Genomic DNA, 24771 nt, shown 5'->3' with positions numbered 1-24771 from the left:
CTTGATTAGCGAGGCCATAGAGTCCTCGCTAACCTTGATGCCTAACCGGCATTCGGGGTCGACCCGGAGTCCTCCGAATGCGGGACAGTGAGCTGCCAGGTGGACCAGGGTCTGGTCCTCGCCCGGTACACAGAAGCATGAGGGATCCTCCTTGAGCTTAAACCGGTGAAGGTACTCGGAGAACCCCCCGTGCCCCATGAAGAGCTGGACCAAAACTGCGTCCACCTCGATACTGCACAGCACGCAGGCTGAGACGGCGTCCGGGAAGAATTCCTGCGTTGTCGAACCTTCTACATACTTCCTATTACATTCGTCAAGCGTTCCCAGCCTAAGCTGTCGCTTGACATATGATATGGGGCATTCCTCATAGTCCGGTCTTCTTTTGCCAGCTGAGAGAGGTTTTCCATTCTTGGTAATTTAATTTTTTTTTATAATATTTTCGCATATTATAATTTTGATAATTTGATGTATAATTTACTTGTAATAATTGCAAAGAAACAATATACGTTCTTTTATTTTTGTCTTCCTTTCTTTGAAAGATAAAAGAAGAAAGAAAAAGACCTTTCTAAACTTTACAATGCCTCCGATAAGTTTCTTACTTAATTATCCCGGTTTCTTAAAAAGTAATTTATACAAAACGAAACAGAGTTCGCTAAACTCGAGATCGGAAAGTAATTATAAATAAGGATCAAGCGGTTGTATCCAATTTCATTTCGCGCGACATCTACTTCCGTCCGCGGAACGGAAGCGCGGGAAACGATATTGAATCATGGCGGCACTTCCGGCAATGTTTAACCGCTGTTTTGACATTAATCGACTTGTCAATGTTTATGGCAGTTAATTAAACTTGTAGGATTAATCGACTGATTATTTCAATGTTTTTTTTAAAGACTTGAAAAATACAGCTATATTTTTTATGGCGGTTACAGTAAATGTTTTTAGAATACAGAAATAATTATGAACGTAATAATTATTGTATTTTAAAAAAATCTTTTGATCATGTACGGGTTGTGGCATTTTGTATAAAGATTGGGAGAAGCAGAGAATCACTCCTCTTGTGGGGTGTTTACGAAGGCATTTTTAAAGCAGTCACCGCTTTTCCAGCATTCTCAAAGTTTGTCTAGTAATAATAATGTAGGAAATTGAAAACAAATATAAGGATAACGTTAAGAGAAGGCTCGATTTATGATATATAAATGAATAAAAATTTGTCTTATATAAATAAAGTAAATCGAAAATATATATATGCCAGAAGTGAAGCGAAGAATGAAAGGAGATGCGTTAAATTTAACTGAATTCTGTGAGAATGACAGATAATGTGAAGGATGAAAGAAGAAAGCAAGGATGAAATTGTGATGTTCGAAAGAGAGAGAGAGAAAGAGGGTGTGTATTAAAAGAAAATGATGAAAATATGAACGTGATAGGGGAACGAGAGGCCTCATTTATGAGGTCATTTAAAAAATAAAACTGTCCCGCGAGATGCATGAACGCACCCTTACCTAATATAGCAGAAGTACCAGACGTATGAACGCACCCTTAGCTCATATATAAGTACCGCTCTCATTTAATTTCATAAACCCATGATTTGTTGTGTGAGGGTGTGCAAGTTCCGCCATTATTGCGGACAGTCCGGGATAATTTGTCGCGTCTTATTGTGACGAGGGGACGTGTGTGAGACGTTATTTACAATTATTTCTCAAACTTTAAAATGAAAATATATTACCTTCACTTTAAAAAGCCTTTTCGTTATTAAAATGCCTGGTATTATGTGATAGATATTTTGTTCTAGCCAGGATATCAAAAGGCTGTTTTGATAGCGTCTTGGGATAAATGAGGTTATATTTAATGGAATCAGGCGTTACCTCGCGGAAGTCCATCCTAAGTAAGAAAAGGTCCAATATTATTATTATATAATTTAGCCACTTCCGCACAACAACGCGAATCACACAACCGCCACCGCCAAATCACTCAACACGTATTTCACCCCTCCACAGGGCATCTTCAGGAATTATGTTACACCGATTAGTACCAAACACAGAGTACTCTGCATTCGCGTTGTTTGCCGCATACGCATTTATCAGCGGGCTGGCGGGCGGTGCATTTCATTGCACGACTACCACTGCATGTGCGGAAGTTGCTAAATATTGGTCCTTTTCTTACTTAAATGAGGTTATACAGAAGTCATTTAGATCAGGAGATTTGGATCTTAATTATAAGATTTGATATTTGTACAACATTGTTGGAGTACAGAGCATATTATTAGGATTCTAAATTTAAATTTTTTGCAGTTGCTTAAATTAATAGGCGCCATATTTAATTATGTTCCGCTACCCACATAAAAGTTAATTTATTTATTTTTAATTTCTACACTAATCTATTGATAAATATCTATCTCAAACACTAATAAATAAATTTTAACTATTTTTATTGTAACATGAAAAAAACTATGTGAATTATCAGTTTTTTGTTATTCTTATATAGTGATGTACTATTATCGATAATTGAAATGTATAAAATCAAGTACTATTGTTTCATTTAACATTATCCCGAAAAAATTTAATATAAATCCTGAAAATGTGTAGAATTTCATTTACAACACATTAATACAAAATTAAAATAGTATTGACATGTGAATAGTGTAATTGGTTATTAATGTTAAAAGGTGAATGTATAGGTAATATTTTTTCAATTAATATGATACAACCTTTCCAATAAAATTATAGTTTCAGATATAATAAATAACATAAATATAATATAGTAAGAAAAAGCGTTTTCACAATTTAATTTACCATACATGAAAGTTACTTATTTTTTTATATTTTAAACCGTCAGAAGTATTTGGCCTCTCGCATTCCAATAGAAGAAATAATTTAATGAGACATATTTCAAAGTAAACGCTTTATACAGGATGATCAGAAATAAGTGTGGAAGCTTAAAAGTTTTTTGCTGACATATGAGTACAGTTTTGACATCGATATCCAATCATTCTGTATATATAAACTTCATATACTATCTCTCAGTTCAGGACATGGTCTTACGACAACTAAGGCGACACAAATAATATTAAATATGATATAATTTGCTGTGATATAATTCAGTATCTGCGATAATACATCGCAGTTCTCATTCTAATTAATGTTTAAAGGTTTATATTATTCTTGGCAGAGGTCACAGCAAAGCCAGAGGTCTCATTAGTAATTCCAAACCGCACAGGACCCTGGAACAATACAACACTCTCACACACCTGTTCGCCCCGCCTCCGTCTAACTTCGGTTGAACTTTGACAGATTTATGGCGCGAATAACTTGTACACAGGGAATAATACACAATGGAAGTGACAACGAAATATTGTTTTTTGACTATATATGTTCTATATTTCAAAATGTCGTATTTTATACGTGAGTAAAATATTTATATTCATTGACATCAAACACAGTGGAGTAGCAAGTTGAAACATAGCGGAACAGATGGCCACTGAAGCCAAACACAGTGTAAAACGTTCATCCATCAGGTGGATATACGATCTGATTAAAGTCTAGACGCACACCGCATGGAATAGATTCTATTGGAAATCTACAAGACTTGGTGAGGATCCGATGTTTATGCACCTAATTTGTTGAATACGAACTCCAAATTTCCCAACCGTTAGTTTATACGAAAGAGGACAGTATACCTACCCGAGGGCTTTCTAAATCTTTTTATAGATTTCCAATGCGAGATGTTGGAAGCGACTTGTATTTGAAAGACCTTGTTTGACCTTCGCCGAGGTCAATTAAGATCCCAGCTGCCATCTTTTCTACTCATAGCCTGTCCTTGGACCAGCCAGCCAATTGTATAAGTTATTTACTTAAAACATTACATCAGTTGACCAAGCCTCTAGTTAATTTAAAACTAAGTTAAACCAACTAGCAAAGTAAGATAACTTTTGCAAATGGCCTCGTGTTTATCTATCTTAAATATTAAACTAAGATAGAGTACTATACACATGTTTATTTAGATATAGCGATATCATATCATTAGGGCTATTAACAAGATAAACAGTATAATACCACATACTTAGTACTCAACCTTATTGATGTGCCAAATCAAATGCCGGATACTATAAATATTACTTCTGAAATTGTGATATATTGGCTATTGTCCAAATATTTTACTTTCTTACATAATGTCAAAAGAGATTTCTAAAAAAATACTATTACGTAATAAATATTGACATAAGTTCGCGAAGATTCCAAAAAAGAGTCGATTTTTATTAGAAATAAAATAGATTCAGTATGATTCTACGCCGCAATACACCTGGTAGCCGAATGCCTCGCATTTGGAAAGCTCCGAATCGACACCGAGTGCAGTTTGGGGGAAAAATATTGAGGAACATCGCCTTCATCATAACAGAAGAAAGAAGAAAATCCTTCCTCAAGTTCTGCTGCTTGGTGGCAAAAACTGTAATAAATAATAATAAGTAAAAGAGGCAAGAAAAAATGACAACAGTTAAAATGTAAGAAACAACAATACTATAATCGTGATAAATTAGCGAACTATGTGATATATGTAAAGAAAGTGGAAAATTGTATATAGAAAATAAAATCACTGCTCCCACATAGAGTTGGAACGAGAGGTCCCCAAAAACCAGGGCTATTAAAAAACAAGTTTCTAATATTTAATACGGACCAAGGAATTTCCGGAAAATTACCAACATGAGACTATGGAATTTCATAACAGAATTTCTCAACCGCTATTAAAGCGATTGCTGTTCTTGTTCATGTATCTATTGGCTTTGGAATCGATATCATAGTCCGCACAGCAATTTCTATATACAGGATGATTGAATATGACCCTTCAAGAGGTGAGTATATATCTTACTTTCAGTCAATTAAAATATTATACACTCAATTTGTACGTATTGTTAATATAATAAAAAAGCGTTTTTAAAATTCGAATTATAACTTTTTAAATTTAATTATTCTTTACTTTCCTATTGTTATCTGTCATTGCTTTGTACTGTCATAAGTAATTGACTTTTCGCATTGCAATAGAAAAAAAAATTAATTAAAAAAAAAGAAAAAAAAATTATACATGATGTTCAAAAAAGGTGTGAAAGTTTCAAAGTCTGACCAATGAGTTTTACATTCACAAATTTAAGGCACATATAGATCTTAATTATTGTGTATAAATCGTATGTAAAATGTTAATTATAGATTGCCAAAATCTGTTGTTACTAGAAAAATACATATGGCTTACGGTGCAAGCGACGAAACCTCTCGATCTATTCCGATCAAATATATTCATTTATGTATTTACAATGTGTGTTGATTCACGCGTTGCTGTCTTATGTATCTAATTAAAAATCTAAATTTAAAGATGTTTTTAAATTTAACATAAACAGATGAAAAAGAAACAAAAACAAACTATTTTTCAAAAACCTTTTCGCGGATATATCTACGAGTAATAAAATATCAAATTTATTTAACGGTAAATAAAATTACTATTTGATTTATTTTCATGAACGGTTTTTGAATCTTTCATGTACAGACAGACACAAGTTCATTTGTATACATATATATACATTTATATATGTGTGTGTATATATATTTATATGTGTGTGCCTGGGATTTGATTTAACAACAAAATTCGAAGTATTTTTAAACACACTGCCTAGAAGAATATATCGCGCAGGACGTTACATTTTCAAATTATGATCTTCTTTTTATGTGTAAAGTCGCAAACATTCTCTTTTACATGCGATCATTTTTCTATTCAATCTTTATTTTAATTTTATGTGTTCTGATCTTTTTGCAATGTTAAAAATTTTAATGTTACATTAATAAAGTTATAAGGCTTTTATATTTTCATCGGAACTAAGTACCGATGAAGCTGTAAAAGCCTTAAGGCTAAGGCAAAGCTTTAACATCTTCAGAAATAATACTATGTTATGTCACTTATAAAGGAACAAATAACAGTACCATTATTTGTATTGTAACTTTTAATGTAAGTTTAATTTATCTGAACTGCTAGTGTATATAAATAAATAAATCATAGCCAACACTGCAAGGCATAGGTCGTTCTCCTATACCTTCAGTGGGTGTATATCGACTGATATAATGATGGGGAAGTGGGTGTAAAAAATTGTACATAGAGAAGAAGTCATTAGCACGTTCACTGCGGCTTGAGGTCGATTCAGCCTAATGGTAGACTTTGCACTGGTGCGGCGCGTAAAACTCGTGTTTTCTCTCTAGTGCGGCGGCTGTTTACACTCAACCGTATGAGGTATGACAAAGACAAATATAGCTTTCTTTATGTCTGCGAAGCATTGACTCAATATTGATGAACATGAGGCAGAAAAGCCCTCAACCGCACTACTAGGAAGTTCAGCTTGAGGCTGATTCGACCTCAGCCGCACCAGCTGAAAGTTCTTCAAAATTGGGCCCGCAGTGAACGTGTTAATATGTTTACGTGGCGAGAATGTCCGTTCCATACTTTATGACAGCGCTGTCGACTCAGCTAATATCTTTGCACTGACCCCGCGTTCAGACTGGCAGCGTTTTCTCTCTCAGGTTTTGTTATATTAACCTCTCGCTTGTACGAACGAATCTTCGTGTATTCAAATTTTGAACTACGCCGTGATCATTTACTTTCAATTATAAGTTAGATAGAGTGGAGATAATAAAACTTTGAAATGATAGAATGTTTTTATAGCGTAACTTTTGTACAAGACAATTTACTTGATGGTTAAAACAACTTTATATATCGAATTGTTTCAGTATAGGATTGTTTTATTTTTTTCATCACCTCGCATTCAGTGTCTTCTGTGATCTTAACTACGTCAATAAATTAAAACTCACGCCTTGCTACAGACTCGTAATAAATAATCTTATATATAGATATACACCAATACCTCGCTTTGCGTCGTTTCGTTTTGCGTTTTTTTCGAAGTTGCGTCGCTGATTAATTAGTACTAATTTTCACTGTGCGTCGTTAGATTTTCGACGTTGCGTTGTTTTGGGTTCGAGTCTTTAATTTTCTTTTTTTTTTCTAAAAGATGGCACACTTTTGTTTCTAATTGCGCCATGCCAACAAAACTCGAGGATTCCCTTTCTAACTAAAAATCAAAGCAATTTTAATACAGTTTTATTTTAACTTTGTTTTGCTAATTTTAAAGTTCAGTTTTAATTACGTAGTGTGTTGTAATGTAGTGTGTTGTGCTTTTTTTTAAAAGAGAATAATAAATTCATATAAATTTTTATGTGTTATTTCTGGTTACAAAAAAGGTAAATATTTTCCCAATTTATTTATTGGCAAAGTTAATTTATTTTTGTATTTAAATGTTTACTTTGTTCAATTTTCTTTTTATAAGTACATAGTATTTTCGTAACCCTGGAACCTATCTTCGATCTTTACATGTCTTGCTATAGAAAATCTTAATTCACTTTGCGGCGTTTCAATTTGCGTCGTGTTTTTTTGGAACGTAACCACGACGCAAAGTGAAGTATTAGTGTATATACATCATATTATAATTTCTAGTCTAAATTATTTTTACTTAAGTTTAATATAAACAATAAGTCATATTGTAACACAGAGCCTACTTAAAGTATATAGTCGATTGATTAATTCTCCTAGGTCTTTTATGTTCATTGCTGAAGGTCGCGCCCTTTTTTTAAAATTCTTGGTGGTGGATTCGATTTTAGATGGTGGTAGTTCTCCATCTCTCCATACATTCGCCGCGGTGTTAGCCCTTAGACCATGGATGCACAGACCGCGGCCCGCCGGTCGATTACTGGTGGCCCGCCGACAGCAAAAATTATACTCTCGTACATTCGAAAAATATTGAATTCTATCCCAGAATAAAACCCAAAAAATTTAATTACCTATACTTCTGGCGGCCGGCCCGCCATCAGTTCATGATTTACCCGAGTGGCCTCTAGTCTTAATAAGTCTGTGCAACCATGCCTTAGACGCTCATAATAAGATATAGGACTACCCCAGAATTTTCTACGCGGGATTATACCATAATCGACACTTGGCGTGATCTATCATATGAAAACTTATTTGTAAGCAGTGATAATCCTGTATAAATATCTAATAACATTAGTATACGAAATTTAAGAAGCTGTCATTATTACGTCATTTAACAGAAAATTAGGTTTTCGAAAGAAATTTGCAACATACTTACTCAGATAGATATGTTATTAATGAATATGTATATATATATATATATATATATATATATATATATATGTGTGTGTGTGTTTGTGTTCTCATCCTCATCATATATATATATGAATGATTATGTAATAAATAAATAAATATATAAATGCACATATACATATATTGTTCATTTCAAATAAAATTTATGAGGTCTGTATAATTCAAATAATTATAAATAAATAGTGATATACGAAGAGTACATTTCAGACGATAGAAATATCAATTTAAAAGTTAAAAATTCGAATAACCAATACGGTTTACTCGGACGCTAGTTTCACCCGGATATTGCAATACTCATAATTTCCCGGGAGAGAACGATCTCACCTGACCCCGGGAAGCGGCGATTGTAGCGAAGTATACCCGGACAAAGTACACCAAGAATAAGGTTATACGATAAGAGATTAAATTGGGCATTTTTAGATTGTTCTGTGTACATTGCTTTTTGAGACATTCTACCATACTAATCTTACCTTTATACTCTGTGTTTGGCACTAATCGGTGTAACAAACTTCCTGAAGTTGCCCCGTGGAGGGGTGAAACACGTGTTGAGTAATTTGGTGGTGGCGGTTGTGTGATTCGCATTGATTGCCGCATACGCATTTATCAGCGGGCTGGCGGGCGGTGCATTTCATTGCACGACTACCATTGCATGTGCGGAAGTGGCTAAATATTGGTCCTTTTCTTACTGAGGATGGACTTCCGCGAGGTAACGCCTGATTCCATTAAATATTTATATACAGCGTAGATAAAGAGTTTTAAAGCTTTTATAACTATTGCCAATCACCCTGTATTTACACAACCGTCGAATATATCAAAATTTTGTATACAAAAAGTTTTAAATTAAAATATCTTAGGATTTTTTTTGTTCTATATTCATTATTTATATATATTGCAAAACACAAATAAAATAAAGCTTCGTAACTTATTAACAAACATGTTATAACTGCATTTAAATCAAGTTCACATACACTAGGAGTTGAAAGAGTATAGAAGCAATTGTTGTAACATATTGTAAAGTTTTTTTTTTCCTCTCGTACCCCTATTTATGGTGGGACAGGGACTTTATTTTCAATTTAATTTTTCACATGATTTTTTATTTTCTCTCTCTTCTTTCATATTTTACTCTCTCTTTCGGTCTATTATCTATCTTTCATGCTACATTTCTACTTTCTTACCCCGTATTGTAAAGTTTAAAGCAAGCACTTTTCTATTTTAAACCGCCTGTGATATTTCAGGATATAGAGTACTGATAGAAACCCACTGCAAGGCAATATCTCTGCCCATATCCTGCGGCTTTACGCGACCTGAAGTATGTCGTTGGTCTACCTAACGAGAGGACCTACTCACGTGACTACCGTCTTGTGGTCGCCCCAAGAACCTTTCGGTCTTAACTATCATCGGTTGCACAAGAGATATGCCGTGTCTACTACCAGTTCAGACTAGATATTCTTCGAGCTATGTCATATATACAGAGCCTATCCTGTCAAAATGGCCTCACTGTAAAGTCGTCAGAAATATAATCATCGTTTCAGTTCAAAGATGCCCACTGCAAGAAATAGGCTTTCCCGAAAGATATATATATATATATATATACCAATACCTCAATTTGCGTCGTGGTTACGTTACAAAAAAACACGACGCAAATTGAAACGCCGCAAAGTGAATTAAGATTTTCTATAGCATACCATGTAAAGATCGAAGATAGGTTCCACGGTTACGAAAATAAAACTTAAAAAGAATATTGAACAAAGTAAACATTTAAAAAACAAGAATAATATAACTCTGCCTATAAATAAATTGGAATAATATTTACCTATTTTGTAACCAGAAACAACACGTAAAAATTTATATAAATTTATTATCCTCTTTTAAAAAAAGCACAACACACTACATTACAACACACCACGTAATTAAAACTGAACTTTAAAATTAGCAAAACAAAGTGAAAATAAAACTGTATTAAAATTGCGTCGATTTTTAGTTAGAAAGGGAATCCCCGAGTTTTGATAGCATGGCGCAATTAAAAATAAAAGTGTCGCACGCAACCTCGAAAATCTAACGACGCACAGTGAAAATTAGTTCTAATTACGCAGCGACGCAACTTTGAAAAAAACGCAAAACGAAACGACGCAAAGCGAGTTATTGGTGTATAGGTGGATATACAATAATCTCTACGCCTATTAGACGGAATGGCAAACGCAATGTTAGTTATCTTTGAAAACTTGTTTATAAGCAGTAGCATTCCTATATAGTAAATGTGCAAAGTTTGAATAATATTAGATTGCATCCCGTGAAAGAAACGCGACCTAACAAAAAATCTCAATCCTCTACAGCTGGGATATCACTTCTCAGAAATATTAGATTGCCCTAAACTACTGCCTAAGCAAAGCAAAAGAAATAAGTTATGGTTTTTAAAATAATATACATGTCCTGTCGTTCTACAGTCTTCTGTATTAATGTCGATTCTACCGCGCGGTGTCCCTTTTATACCTTTACAGACAACTAGCGCCATCTGATGACGCCGTCTGAAACTGCAGAGTTCCGATAAATAAAGGTCTTAAATAACATTTTTTTATTATTTATTCATATTCAGAGCGCATCTGCATTTTATATTCTTGAGGATTGTGTAAACTTAACATCGTGAATTGTATTTATTTGATATGTTCTGACTGGGAATAAAACATCTTATTAACTCCTAAACTCCTTTATTCACAAATCAGATGGTCACCCTACTTTAACACAAATAATACTTTAGCTTAGTCCAAACTTCACTTCCAAATCGCTCAAAAAATCATTGTCCAAATAACGTACCAAATAGTCACTTTGTATCACTGATCGTAGATCTTAATCTTATATCTCAAAAAACAACACTGAACTTTCAACGTGGAGAGTACACCTATTCATACTACGGAGAAGGTTCTAGTAAGTTCGAGATAGTACTCGGTTAGAATTTCCGAGAACCCTACACAAAAATCTCTAAATAACTTCAAGGTCACGCGTGTTCTTGATCCTAGGGTTCCGTGTTTATTGTTTAGACGGTTCTGTAACTAGTGCTTTGTAACAATACAATAAAGTTTAAGTAAATATACATGTTATTTAGCATTATACATTTTACATTTGAGTTGTACATACCGTATGGATTAATAGCGCGATTTCCACGACAAATTGTGTTTACGATTTTTTCCGAAATTTTTACGGCGTGATATACGGGACAGGATGAAAAGCCGGTCATTTGCCGGGATCAAACAGTGCCATATTAATGACCGTCAAAGTTCACACGAATGTTTTGTCTACAATTCGAGATTATAAATAAAAAGATGCTGTTAAAACTGCTATAAATTATAATTTAAATTATTATAATTTAAATGCCTAGAATGAGAAACAGATGATTTGCAGATCTTATATATAAACGTATGGAGCAAGCATTGTTATTTTATTCAAGATCACTATACTGATGTTATTTCTTTTAATTAAATGATTTTTTATAGCCCCCGCTATGGGGACCCCTCGTATCTATCTATTTTGGGACAGGGACTTTGTTTTTATTTCATAATTTTTTTCATGTAATAATTTTACTTTCGCGCTCTTCTATCGTTCCTCCTATGATCTTTTATTCCTTTACCTTCTAAGTTCTTCTTTCTTCCCTTTCATATTCATTTTCCTTTTATTCGATATATATCGGCGATATATCGGCGGTGCACTTTGTTGCACGACTACCACTGCATGTGCGGAAGTGGCTAAATATTGGTCCTTTTCTTAACTATATAGGAGACACTAGATTAGGTCCATTTTGAAAGGCAATGTGACAATTTAGATGCCATGCGTTGTAATAAGAAACCTCCAAGTCACCCGGGGAGTAATGGAGAAGGCTATGTTAGGAGTTTCGCTGCGAGACCCGATCAGAAATGAAGAGATCTGCAGAAGAATCAAGATCAGCGACAATAACTAGAATAATTGTTCGTCTGAAGATGCATGTGGTGGGACACAGAGCTTGCGACAATTTTTTTTAAAAAAAAAACTAAATATTTTATTCTCAAATACCACTCGGATGATATCATAGAGTACAGCTAGTAGATACATAAAAATAGAAATGTCCATTAAAAATATATATTAAATATGTGTTTTTCTTAATATCTTTTTTTTTTAATTTCATTTACTTTTTCCCTTATCAAACAATGACGGCTTATCAGTAAAGCATGTAACATAAAATGTGCCGCCCGTGTTTCATGCCGAACATGATTCAATAGTTCTCGTGACAAACAAATAATTATTTAAGCTGATATTACCTCACGTATTATCACGCTTATGCTAATAAAAAAAAATAATTATAAACAATACTCAAATGTTATAATACGCAATTTTATATATATGTGGGAGTGAATCACGCAGGCGAATAATAGATGTTTTTAGATATTTTTTCAACACTTTAATTTTTTACTTCTTACATAGTTCATACAAACCGGCCCATCGCCATCTTTCTAGAGAATGCCATAATTCATTCCTACTCTTCATTCATTCATCAATCAATCGTTCACTTCCTTCACTCTTACGTTCCGTTCCCACATATATAGTACATCTTATCCATGAACAGTGGTATCGAGAGTATAGTGGGTTCGATTCTCGTGGTACAGTCTTATTTACTTCACACTTTGTGTAATAATTGTATAGAATTTCCAGAGGACCACACTGATTACCAATCCGCTTGCCAAGCGTAAAATCATAAATAACATATCATTCAACAGTTCATTTGCTGTAAAATAACCTAAGACTTCTATCTCTCTCAAGACTCTTTACTAAACCTATCAGAAATAAAAACAACGTAATGATAATATAGAACAAAAAGGCGTTTTTAAAATTCGAATTGCATTTTAAAATTATTTTTTGTTTATTCGCATTTTACGCATTCCAATTTAAAAAAAACATATTTCAGAATGATTACTATATCTAAGTGAATAGGTTACAAGTATAAACGCTTTAAAGATATGAATGTATAGTTAATTTGCTGTCAATTGATGTATAGTACATCCTGTTGTAAAATTAAATTACGTAATGATAATATAAACGAAAATGCGTTTTCAAAATTTCAATTACATATTAAAATTAATATTTTTTTACTATTACTCTGCAGTCTTTATACAGACAGAAGTTAGTTGTATTTCAGAGTGATCACTTTATACAGGGTGATTGGAAATAGCTGTACAAATTTTAAATTTTTTGCAGCTCCTGCTGCTCCTGATCCCGTGTCAACTTGTTTGTTATCCTTGCAATTTTATTATCATGCTTGCACGTTTGTAATAACTTTAATCTGTGTGTATTAATGTTTAATTTAATTTTAGAATGGATTATTTTTCTCCCAGGGGTGTGGTGTAGCGATTCGCGTGTTTCAGAACCCACGTTTCGGAATGCTTGAGAGGCACGTTTCTGAACGCACCCCACAGGGATGTCAAAAAGACTTGGCGCGTTATGGCAATTCATTAAAACTAGATTATCTAAGTTCAGCAGTGTTGTATTTATCAACAATATTTAGATGAAGCAAGACACTAAAATTTTTACTTACAATTGAAAAGTAGAAGAAATGAGGAACGGTAAAGAGAAAACTAAAATTTTCTCAATTAAGTGTCATGCAGTATGGATTGGAATGGTCAGCTGTGTAAATGTAAAAGATAATAAAGAAGACATAAGTGGAAATGAAAGTACGAATCTAGTTTGATAATTGATTTCTGTGTGCATGTCGTTTTACTCTTTTACAGAGGAGCGGTACAACTCAGATTGGGGAATCCCCGTTTTTATTACGTATAAATATACACCAATACCTCGCTTTGCGTCGTTTTGTTTTGTGGCATTAATCCAGAACGAAGTAACCATGCAAGAAAGTTATTTAATTTTGTATTAGTATATACTAAATATTTTAGTGATGAAACTGCTAATCTTTGTAGTTCATCCAAAAAATTGTAATACGTATTATTGTCATGATAGATTATTGTTTTTATTTCATTCGTTTGCGTATTTAAGTTGATACAGATTTAATGTATTTGTTGAAAATCACCAAACAAAAACCATAAGTAGATGAATTTCAATGTCTTTTTTGTAATTTGTGCAGTCGTGACTTGAATTAGGTCCTTCTCCAAAGATGAAGTGTAGCAATAATAACAGAAGAACAGTTCAGAACTTTAAACTGCGTTTTATTTACCACCAAAAGACTGCACATTCACGGTTGCGCAGTATAACACTGTACAAAAGCAGGATTAGCTATGAGCTAGGTCCTCAAGGTCTGAATCTAACTTTTTCTCTGTTGATGTTAATGCTGTAAGCCCTAAGGCTTTTACAGCTTCATCGAAGCGGAAGGGTCCGTGAACTAGAATTAAATACTAAAAACTAAAGCTGGTGGGGCACCTACCAGTTGCACGGGGACGCTTGCACATTATTAAGGCTCTTCGCGGTAGAGTTTTGACGGGGTGTATTGCTGGAGTGTGCTTGCGGGTTAGTACGGCAGCGTGGACCACAGGCGAGCCGAAGAGAGATCCGGATCCAACCACAGTTCGCCCACGCTGTTCACGGTTAGGGAGCGGGCGGTCGCACAAAGCGGATGTTGTGGTGTGGTGGGTGATGTTTTGTTTTGTCATGTTGAACACGACGACCTATGTAAAGTGTTGTGCAGTGGTTGCTGGTGGTGCTGAGTTTGCGCTTGCAGTTTATACTGGTGGGCGTAAAGATAACGTCTTTAGGAAGTCTCTTGGTCTGTACTGAGGTGTGGGGGGAGTAGCGTGAAGCGCTAGCTATTAGGGGATTGGAATGTGCTGAGGCCGACTCAAAGTAAATTTTGAGCAAACCAGAAAGAAATCTTGGACCGTGGACTCTTGGAGTTTCAGGTCGCTGTGGAGGTCTGCATTGCGCTTGAACCAATCCGCCCCCGTCAACTGAATCAACATTATGTGTTAAGACTATATATGGTTCCGCGAAGAAATCTTGTCATCTCTTTTGCACTTAGGATCAGTGCCATCTAGTTATTTTTCATAGAAGCGTTCCTAATATAAACCCAACATGATTCTTGAATGATTTCTAATGTATCTATAAAATAAATAAATAATTCCATATCTATACACGAATTTTCGCCTATGTATATACTCATCACGATTTCTCATTAACCATAAAGATAACAGACTTAAAATTTAGGAGACATGTTTCTTTTATTAAGTTAAAGTCAGCTAAGAAAGGATTTTATGAAATTTCATTTATTAAGGGCTATCAGAGTGGGTTCATTGAGCTCATGAAGCGCTAATAAGGAAAGCCAATGATCCTATATATAAATGATCTATATATAAAGAAAATCCTTACAGTACAGTCTACATATATAAACATTAAATACTCACCCTGTATAGCTCCGGCCCAACAAAGCCAGAAGAGTGCCCATTTTGCAGTCCTGAAGCGCTGAAGCCAGGTCGGCCTGAACATCCCCCAGCCGCACCGCAGCGCCCGAGTCTCCTTCTCCACCAGCCCATGAGGGTCTGACTCCCCTTCAGCGTCAGGCTACAAAGATAGAAACGTACAATGATTACAAACTCTCTTATCTCCACAGATAGTGGCAATACATAAATTTTACAAAAAATTTAGATACTTTTCATTTAATATAAAATTTATTTTGATATCTATTGTTTCAGATAAATAAGATGCCAACATTTACAAATCGAGGTTTTAATATGCAATTCCTATAAAAGCCAGTAATAAAATTTATGGCAAAATATATACGTATGTAAAATAAAATTGAACTAACAATTACATATCTATCTAGTGGATTTCGGCGTTATTTTGCGGAAGTCCATCCTAAGTAAGAAAAGAGTCATTCTCTTTGTTTGGCACTAATTGGTGTAACATATATACTTCTGAGGATGCCCCGTGGATGGGTGAAACACGTGTTGAGTGATTTAGCGGTGGTAGTGGTGTAATTCGCATTATTTGCCGCACGCGCATTTATCAGCGGGTTGGCGGGCGGTGCACTTTATTGCACGACTACTGCTGCATAGCGGAAGTAGCTATACATTAGTCCGTTTCTTAATTACATATCTGTCGTGATGTATATTATTACATCTAAGAATTCTATACTAATGTTGATGCCTGGAATTATATGTTGTCGATACTCAGGAAGCTAATTATTGTCGCGCGCTCTTTATAAAACTATATTTGTAAAGAGTAACTGTTGAGTTTCTCGTCGGCTTTAGCAGAACTGCCTTCCGAGCCGGCGGTTGCTTCTTGTATGATTAGCAATATCCTTGTACTTATGTACAGTACAGTTGTGTTATTTTATACTTTTTTGGTGATAACACAATTATTGTGTTGCGAAAATTCTCTACATCTAGATATAATACAATTCCCACATGTCGCTAAAACTCATGTATTTTTCATTCTAAATGGATAATACATATATTTCAATGTAAAAGTATATTAAAATCTTATCTGACTTAGTATGTTGCAAATCTCTTAGATCAGAGTTCCCCAAACTTTTTTGTGTCGTAGACCCCTTGCCATGTTTTTCCGTGTTTGGTAGACCTACTTACCTGATATTGATTTCCTGTAAATTTCTAATTGTAGTGAAGTTTAGTGTTAAAAACATAAAGTAAAAACATGTTAATTTAATAATCCTACAACTTACACAATTATATAAACATATACAATAATTTTTTTACTTCATAGGTACTTTTATAATGTAAATGTTTTGATATTATAAGATAGTATAATGTAAGTAAAAGATACTATCAGTGTATATGTTGAGATCCACTATCGTGGACCCCCATTTTCATTTCATGGACCCCCAAATTTTTTTTCGCTGACGTAGACCCCTTGCAAGTTGTCATAGACCCCTAGGAGTCGATATAGACCTTTTTGGGAATCACTGTCTAAGATCATAATTCGTTTGGAATACTAATTTTAAGTTAAATAACTTATATTTCGTACTTTAATTATGTACTGAGCCTTGTGATCGCGGGTTCGATTCTTGCTATACGATAATATATAATTCAAACTATGTGCATTTGTTACACAGGAATGTCACTGCTCACAAACAAGCTTCCAGAGGATGTACAGCTGCGTTCTCTGCGTACCATAATATCACACTGCGATCACAGTTCTGTCAGGTTGTGTTACCACACGTGGCTGTTGGTATATCTCGTCATAGATATTTTTGGGTAAAACTATGGCTTGCAGTGGGTGTCTATGGATTGAAACGACGATGAACGACTAAGAAATAAATTATTTATAAAAGTAGAACAAACGAACAAGACTTCTCGATTATTCAGGTTGATCTATTATGAGCAAACAAGCTTTTAAAATTTGAATATATAGTTCATATAAAAATATGGTACACTCTTTACATGAGTATTGGTATATATTGGTATAGGAATGAGTCTTGCGATTATAGGTCGCGGATTCGATTTCTGAGATACAGTCTTATTTAATTCAAACAATGTGCATTAATTATATATATAATACGTATTAAACCTTATTCATTATAAGTATATATGTTATATACGTATGTATGTATGTATGTCTTTGTATGTTTATTTTCATTTGTTTGTGAAAATGTATTTTTTGTACACGTAAACTACCCTTTATTAGTACTTTTACCTTTTCCATACTATGGTTGTCTGTAAGAGATTGCCTTGTGTGATAAGACCGCCCATTGTACTTTTTTTGTATATTATTGTAAAACTTACTAAATGTATCTTAACGTGTACAATAAAGAATATTAAATAAATAAATATGCCGCCCTTTTAGGGAGACTAAAGCCTTGCAGTGGGCCTTTACGGGCTGAAACAACGAATGACCATAATAAAGAATCCAAACAGGAAAACATATATGAATTAATCAAAGTATGCGTTCTTAGTATCTAAACATTACACGTAGTTATTCAGATCTCAAATCTCGTTCTAAGTCGACTAGATAATTGGAATATCAATCGAATTCTACAGTTAAATTCCTAGTTAGTTATGTTCGATGATTCGCTCTCTGCTACTTGCTCAAAACACTGTGCAACCGTCACTGATAGAGATATTTAAATAGCAAATATAACAAGAAATGTATGTGTAAATGTATAATATATCATTTTTTATTTAGTGGTTCGATAAATTAAAAAACACAAAATGAATTTAAAACAAAGCCAAAGTACATGTGTTTTCCTCAGTACCAGTTCCTATATCAGTAAGTTTACACTAACTTAGACGCAATGGCCGACCGCGTACTGTGGATGTGGAATATAATAACGTTATAAATATATAATACTGAAGGTTTCTTTCTAGATCTTTCTGGTAGATCTTGAAATAATAAGTCCGAAGTAGAAATGTGTATATTCATAGTATAGTATTTGAGAAGTTTTTTTTGTTAGACCAAAGGCTTTTACAGCTTCATCCTAAATGAGTTCACGGAACTGAAGGCTCCGTGAACTATACTAGACTAGAGCATTCGATTTTCCGAATCTTCATTAGACACTCAGGTGGAGGAGGAGGCAGTAGCAGCGAGGATTTTCTGGTTGAGTCAGTGTAGTTTTTCGTGTATTGAGTGTGGAATGAAAGTTTGGAGGGCAGCGTGGAGCACTCGGCAATCTAAGGATACTGATCCTACCTCGGATCGCCCACTCTGTTCCGACAGTGGCGTCGGAGGGCCGACGCCATTTACGTGACGGACGGTGGATAGAATTGTGTTTGATTTTTGAGCATCGCACGCGTTTTTTTGTGCGGTTAGCAATCGTCAGTATGGGCCCTTGCAGAGTTGTAAGTGCATGAAGCGTGTGGTGTGCGGTGCATCGATTGCAGGAACCTTACGATAGGATCCGTAAAGAATCCTTTAGGACGCCCTACGAAGTTTTTTAAGGAGATGCCGAGGGAGTAGCGAGTGGAGTTCGCTATGGGATATTTGGAGTGGGAAAAATCCTTCTCGAAGTATACTTTGCTAATATTTATACCGATGTAAATAAACAATTATATTTCTATGGGATTCCCCTTTTTAATGCGCAGCTTACGATGACGTAATATTGCTCGTGCAATATTTAATGCTGTATATACCAGCAGTGGTAGAGGACTGAGACTTACGAACGTAGTTCCCAGGTTCTTCCCGGGATACTTACTTACTAACTTACTCCACTGGCTCAGTGAACCAAAGTGGGTCTTGACCTCCGAAGCGAGAGACTTCCACTTTCCTCTATCTTGCGCCATCGTCTGCCATTGGTTGACATTCAATTCGCGCAAGTCTGCCTCAACGCGATCGATCCAGCGAACCTCGGTCTACCCACTGGTCTTCGACACCTTGGTTTTTCCAGGTACGCTACCTTCACGCTCCGATCCGATCCCATTCGCTCCAAGTGACCAAGCCAGCGGATTCGTTGAGCTTTATATTCGCCAATGATATGGCATTCTTCCCGGGATACAATCTTATATAATTCAGACTTTGTGCATTAGGATTGTCACTGCTCACAAACGAGATTCCAAAGGATGAGCAATACCGCCACCTGACTACTATAATACCATACCGCGATCACCAACCCGTCACCCTAGCATGATGGTAAAGTTGTGAATATCTAAAAAATATTTCTTGAAAACACATGTCTTCTCGTTGACATAACTGTATTAAAATTTTAAGGTTATTTAAAAGACCGGCTTCGTTTAAAAGCTTCGGGAGCAAGGTTGACCGGATTGTTGCGTAAGAGTTTTATGTTCAAAAGACATGTAGAAAACCGGGTCGAATGCAATTTTTATTTACATACCTTTACTCTGCAAACGTCGTTGGTGGAACTTTCTAGACTATATTCTATACTATTTTAAAGTGATAAAAGCCCAGTTGTGAAGGGCTGTATGGATTGTGATGAAATAACGTGCTTTTTAAATAAATTTTGACAAGATGCACGGATTCACGACATTCGTACACGATTGAATTTCCTTCCACCCACACTAAGCGTTTTGCTGATATGTTTATATTGCGAACAGTCAAGAGATGTTACAATCTACAGGCTATGTTGTTTTCAGACAATTATAAGTTAGAAGCCTTAAAGACAAGAGTGAAAATATTCTTTTGGGCAAGCATGTACCATAGAAGATCTTGTTAATCGCGTAAAATCTGGTGAGAAAGAGGTCAAATGCTTCGCTTATAAAGGATAAAAAAAATTAATAGTGCAATCTGTATAGTCTATCAAATATAATAGACTTTACAAGTGAATTTCGGACACATTTAGCAAAAATTATAATTTTAAAAAAGTATTTTTTAGTATAGTCGAAAATAAGTAAATTTGTGTCTGAACCATTGGTGTTGTGATTCTAAGGCGTGTGCTTCTAAGGCGTTACGCCAGTCGAATATGACAAGATCAATTAGAAACTGTTTTTAGAAATATGTTGCTTTCATTAAAATCATATATGTGACATCATAATTGCTGACGTCACAATTTTATAAAACCAATATAGATAATATTTTATACAATTTTTTTTTTCAAAATTTTTATTAATTTATTTTTATTTCTTTATTTAATATTCTTTATTGTACACGATAAGATACATAATATACAGATACAATAATATACAGAAAAGTACAATGTCTTATCACACAAGGCAATCTCTTACAGACAACCATAATAAGGAAAAGATAATAGTACTTATAAAGAGTAGTTCACGTGTACAAAAAAAATACATATTCACAAACAAATGGACATAAATATACATAAACATACATAGACATACATACTTAAACATACATACATACGTATATAACATATATACTTTCCATTACTTGTAGTATTAATATACTACAAGTGATGGAAAGTTTTTGAAGATGAAGGTCTTTGATCAACGTGTTGCCGGTGATGATGTACGGATCCGAGAAGTGGTCATTCACGACGGACCTCATAAGAAAACTCAAGGTCAACCAGAGTGCAATGGAAAGAAGTATGCTAGGAGTTACTGCGGGGAGGGGCACTACTACGGCTTCAGGTATCGAGCATGACTCAGTCCTGATGGGATCAACGCATGGGTTTGGGGCCTCGTAATAACCATCAAACCACTATTCGAACTTGTCTCTATCTGTCCTAGTTATGTGACAAATAACACATAATCAAGATCCGTTTTGTCCATAGTAAAGACAAGTGGACATTCACTTCTATAAGTATCAATCTGTTGGCTCTATAAGCAGAATTATTCAACTAGAGCAGTGATTCCCAAAGTGTTCTATATCGACCCCCAGGGGTCTATGACAACCTGCAAGGGGTCTACGTCAGCGAAAAAAAAATTGGGGGTCTATGAAATGAAAATGGGGGTCCACGATAGTGTATCTCAACACATACACTGATAGTACCTATTTACTTACATCATACTATCTTATAATATCAAAACATTAACATTATTTATAAAAGTACCTATGAAGTAAAAAAATTATATTATATGTTTATAAAATTGTGTAAGTTGTAGGGTGATGGTATTCGCTTTGTGTTGTAACGTTGCAGATTAACGTCCCATAAATCTTAGTTAAAATTTTAACCAAAAAATATAATCACGAAAAACGTCTCATAAATCGCAATACAGCAAAAAATTGTTCAACCCTTAGCGGGTAACGGTATATCTCAAGTGGCGTGGGGTCGTGGGAGCGTGCTATTGGTTTAACGGATCTTTGTTTTTATAACAAAAATTCCAATGCGCCCGCGCACCAGCGACAGCGGTTTACACCATTGCCCGGCAGAAGGATCCTGGCCTCGGTCGCGTTCACTAGCTAGGTGTCGTCTCACGCACCGACGCACACTCTTTGTGTCGGTTGCGTTCACCAGCTACGTGTCTTCTCACGCGCCGGGGCCAGTTAGAATTTACGTTATAAATTCACGTCTTGGTCCTATTCATTCTCTGGGCATCATTTAGTTCACGCCACAATCTTTACATCGCCTCGCACCCCAAAGGGGTAAGTGTTGAACGAATATTATAAAGACATTAATATTAAGTAGCATTTATCTATAAGTTAGAGCTCAACATTTTGTCTGTGTCCATAGTTCCATCATTATGTATTCATTATTACTTTCCAATTGTTTATTTATTTATCTCTTCTATTTTTATTTTACATGCTTTACATTTTGTAACTCCGTTCTGACAGTAAACAATCACATCAACTGCTTTCGGTTTCTGCCCTTCTATCATCGCAAGCCATCTCCGGGTTTACTGTCAGCGGAGCAAATTGTACATATACTTATATATGTATATCATAACTGTGACATTTATTCACAGGTGCGAATTTTAGACTGCAAGTTTTACACTGCGAGTTTTAGACTGCAAGTTTTACACTGCAAGTTTTATACTGCAAAGTTTACACTGCGACTTTTATACTGCGAGTTTTATACTACGACTTTTATACTGCAAGTTTTATGCAGCAAGTTTTCCACCGTTAAAAATATATCACCGTGCACCGGAACCGACACATACTGCAACCTACCGGCGCTCCCTGCTCTCGACTTGCTGCCGCCTGACCAGTCCTGGGAGATCGTGCGGCTGACCACCACCACCATCAGGGGAGTACCGAGCTGCGGTGTAAAATTAGACCAGGCCTTACCCACTACCCTTAGTTAAATAATTAAATACATATATATTTTTTCTTTGTGTGCCTTTTTTGTTGCCACAACCACAACCCCTTTAATAATTTGGAAATTATTTCCATCTATAAAACGGCACAGTGTGTTCTCACTAAAAATATTGACTTATTGCTAATGTTATTAAACGGTTTTATTTAGTTCGACCCGTACGAAATTTGTTTATGTGGGTCAAAATTAGAAATTGAAATATAAGCACCTTCTCGTTGTCAGATTGATCCGAAATTTGGTACGCAATTTTAATTTAGATGACAATACAATATAATAAAATCAATAACACTAAAAATCTAAGATGGCCGCCGATACAAAATGGCGAATTACATATTTTTCCTTAACCCCCTCAATATGGGTATCAAATGAAAGTGCTACACTAGTAAAACACGATGATTATGTCAAAATTTAAAATTCAAGATGGACGCCGTTCCAATATGGCGGACTAGGTACATATTTTTCCACAACCACCACAATATGGGTATCAAAAAACTGTTTAACTTAAAAGTTTTTTAAATGTATTTATTTTATTTATAGTTTATTTTATGTTTATTTAATGTTACGCATATTTTACATAACAGATACAAAATTTTATTTAGAGTAGTTTTAATTTAAATTCAATTAATAAATGTATAAATTAACATGTGTTTTTACTTTAAGTTTTTAACACTAAGCTTTACTACAGTTAGAAATTTACAGGAAATCAATATCAGGTAAGTAGGGGGTGTACCCAACACGGAATAACATGACACAAAAAAGTTTGGGGCACTCTGAACTAGAGTATAGCATATTCTATCTTTTCAGCCGATGGAGGTCCACTACAAGGCATATGCGTCCCCCAAACATCAAAGACTGGTCCTGCGCTGCCAGCATCTAGCGACTTCCTCTGTTTCGTCGATCAACGTAGTGGGGGTCCGGCTCGAATTCGAGTGTCGGTCTGGCGTAAAAATAAGGGAGGAAACCATAGCCTCCCTGATATGCGACGAAAAAACTAAAAAAGAGTTCATTCACCTCTGTAAAAAAATTATAGGAAAAGCAATAGATAAAAATAAAGACTAAAAAAGTAAAAGTAAAAGCAAAATAGTAAAAGTAAAAGTAATGTGATATAGAATAAAAATAGAATATAAGTAAAAAATGTGATATAGAATATAAGAAAATGTAAAAGTAATGAGGAATGAATGAAAGGCGATACAGAGAGAAAGAGAAAGATAGTGGAATTGTGAAAAGAAAGAAATGAACAACAGATGATATGAAGTATGAAAGAAGAGAAAGAAAAAAAAAGTATGTGAAAAAAATAAAATAAATGTAGACAAAAAGTCCCTGTCCCACACCAGATAGGGGGTACGAGAGGCTCCCAATAACGGGAGCCAAATAAAAAAAAACCGTAGTAAGCCCCACGTCGCATCAACCAGGTTGTGGTGGCCACTCGAGAACCTTTCGGTCTCACAACCATCGGTTGCACGAGTGATGTTCCCACCAACTGCCATTTCATACTATCAATTCATATATACTATAACATATATTAACATTCAATTGCACAAAGTCTGTTGAATAAGTTTGTATATAATTAAAAATATTATTACATTCAAACAGCTGTAAACACAAAGAATCTAATTACGGTGTTTCATATGGAATGTTTTCTACATGCTCACTGTGGTGAGCATTGACTTCGATAAGTAAAACATTGTTTAAATTATTATTTTATCTGTAAAATGAGTCTATATTTGAAGGACTTTGATTTGTGCAAAATAATCGTAGTATAAGAGATAACGAAAAAAAAATTATAACCATTTTATAGTTTTCTGTGGATATACGATTTCATGTTTAAAAAATCCAGCTGGATATCCTGGACTTCTTCGACTATACGTTTCTAACATATAAATCAGAGTTCCCCAAACTTTTTTGTGTCGTAGACCCCTTGCCATGTTATTTCGTGTTGGGTAAACCCCCTACTTACTGATATTGATTTCCTGTAAATTTCC

General features: G+C 34.9%; 1 protein-coding gene across 1 annotated transcript in view; it reads right to left on the bottom strand.

Annotated features, from left to right (window-relative positions):
* Oatp26F (Organic anion transporting polypeptide 26F) overlaps nt 1-24771 on the bottom strand; it is a 90106-nt gene that overhangs the window by 43487 nt on the left and 21848 nt on the right. Inside the window, exon 3 of the mRNA XM_068770294.1 lies at nt 15573-15729. Within this exon, the coding sequence (XP_068626395.1) occupies nt 15573-15729 (157 nt within the window). The remainder of the gene's footprint in view (nt 1-15572; nt 15730-24771) is intronic.

This window comes from Battus philenor, unplaced genomic scaffold (assembly GCF_028537555.1).
Source record: "Battus philenor isolate CCGP_79_NKW_IND1 unplaced genomic scaffold, ilBatPhil1.0.hap1 SCAF_3, whole genome shotgun sequence".
NCBI classification, from domain to species: Eukaryota; Metazoa; Arthropoda; class Insecta; order Lepidoptera; family Papilionidae; genus Battus; species Battus philenor.
Note: the sequence above shows the minus strand (reverse complement) of the source record. Positions and strands in the feature narration are given on the sequence as shown.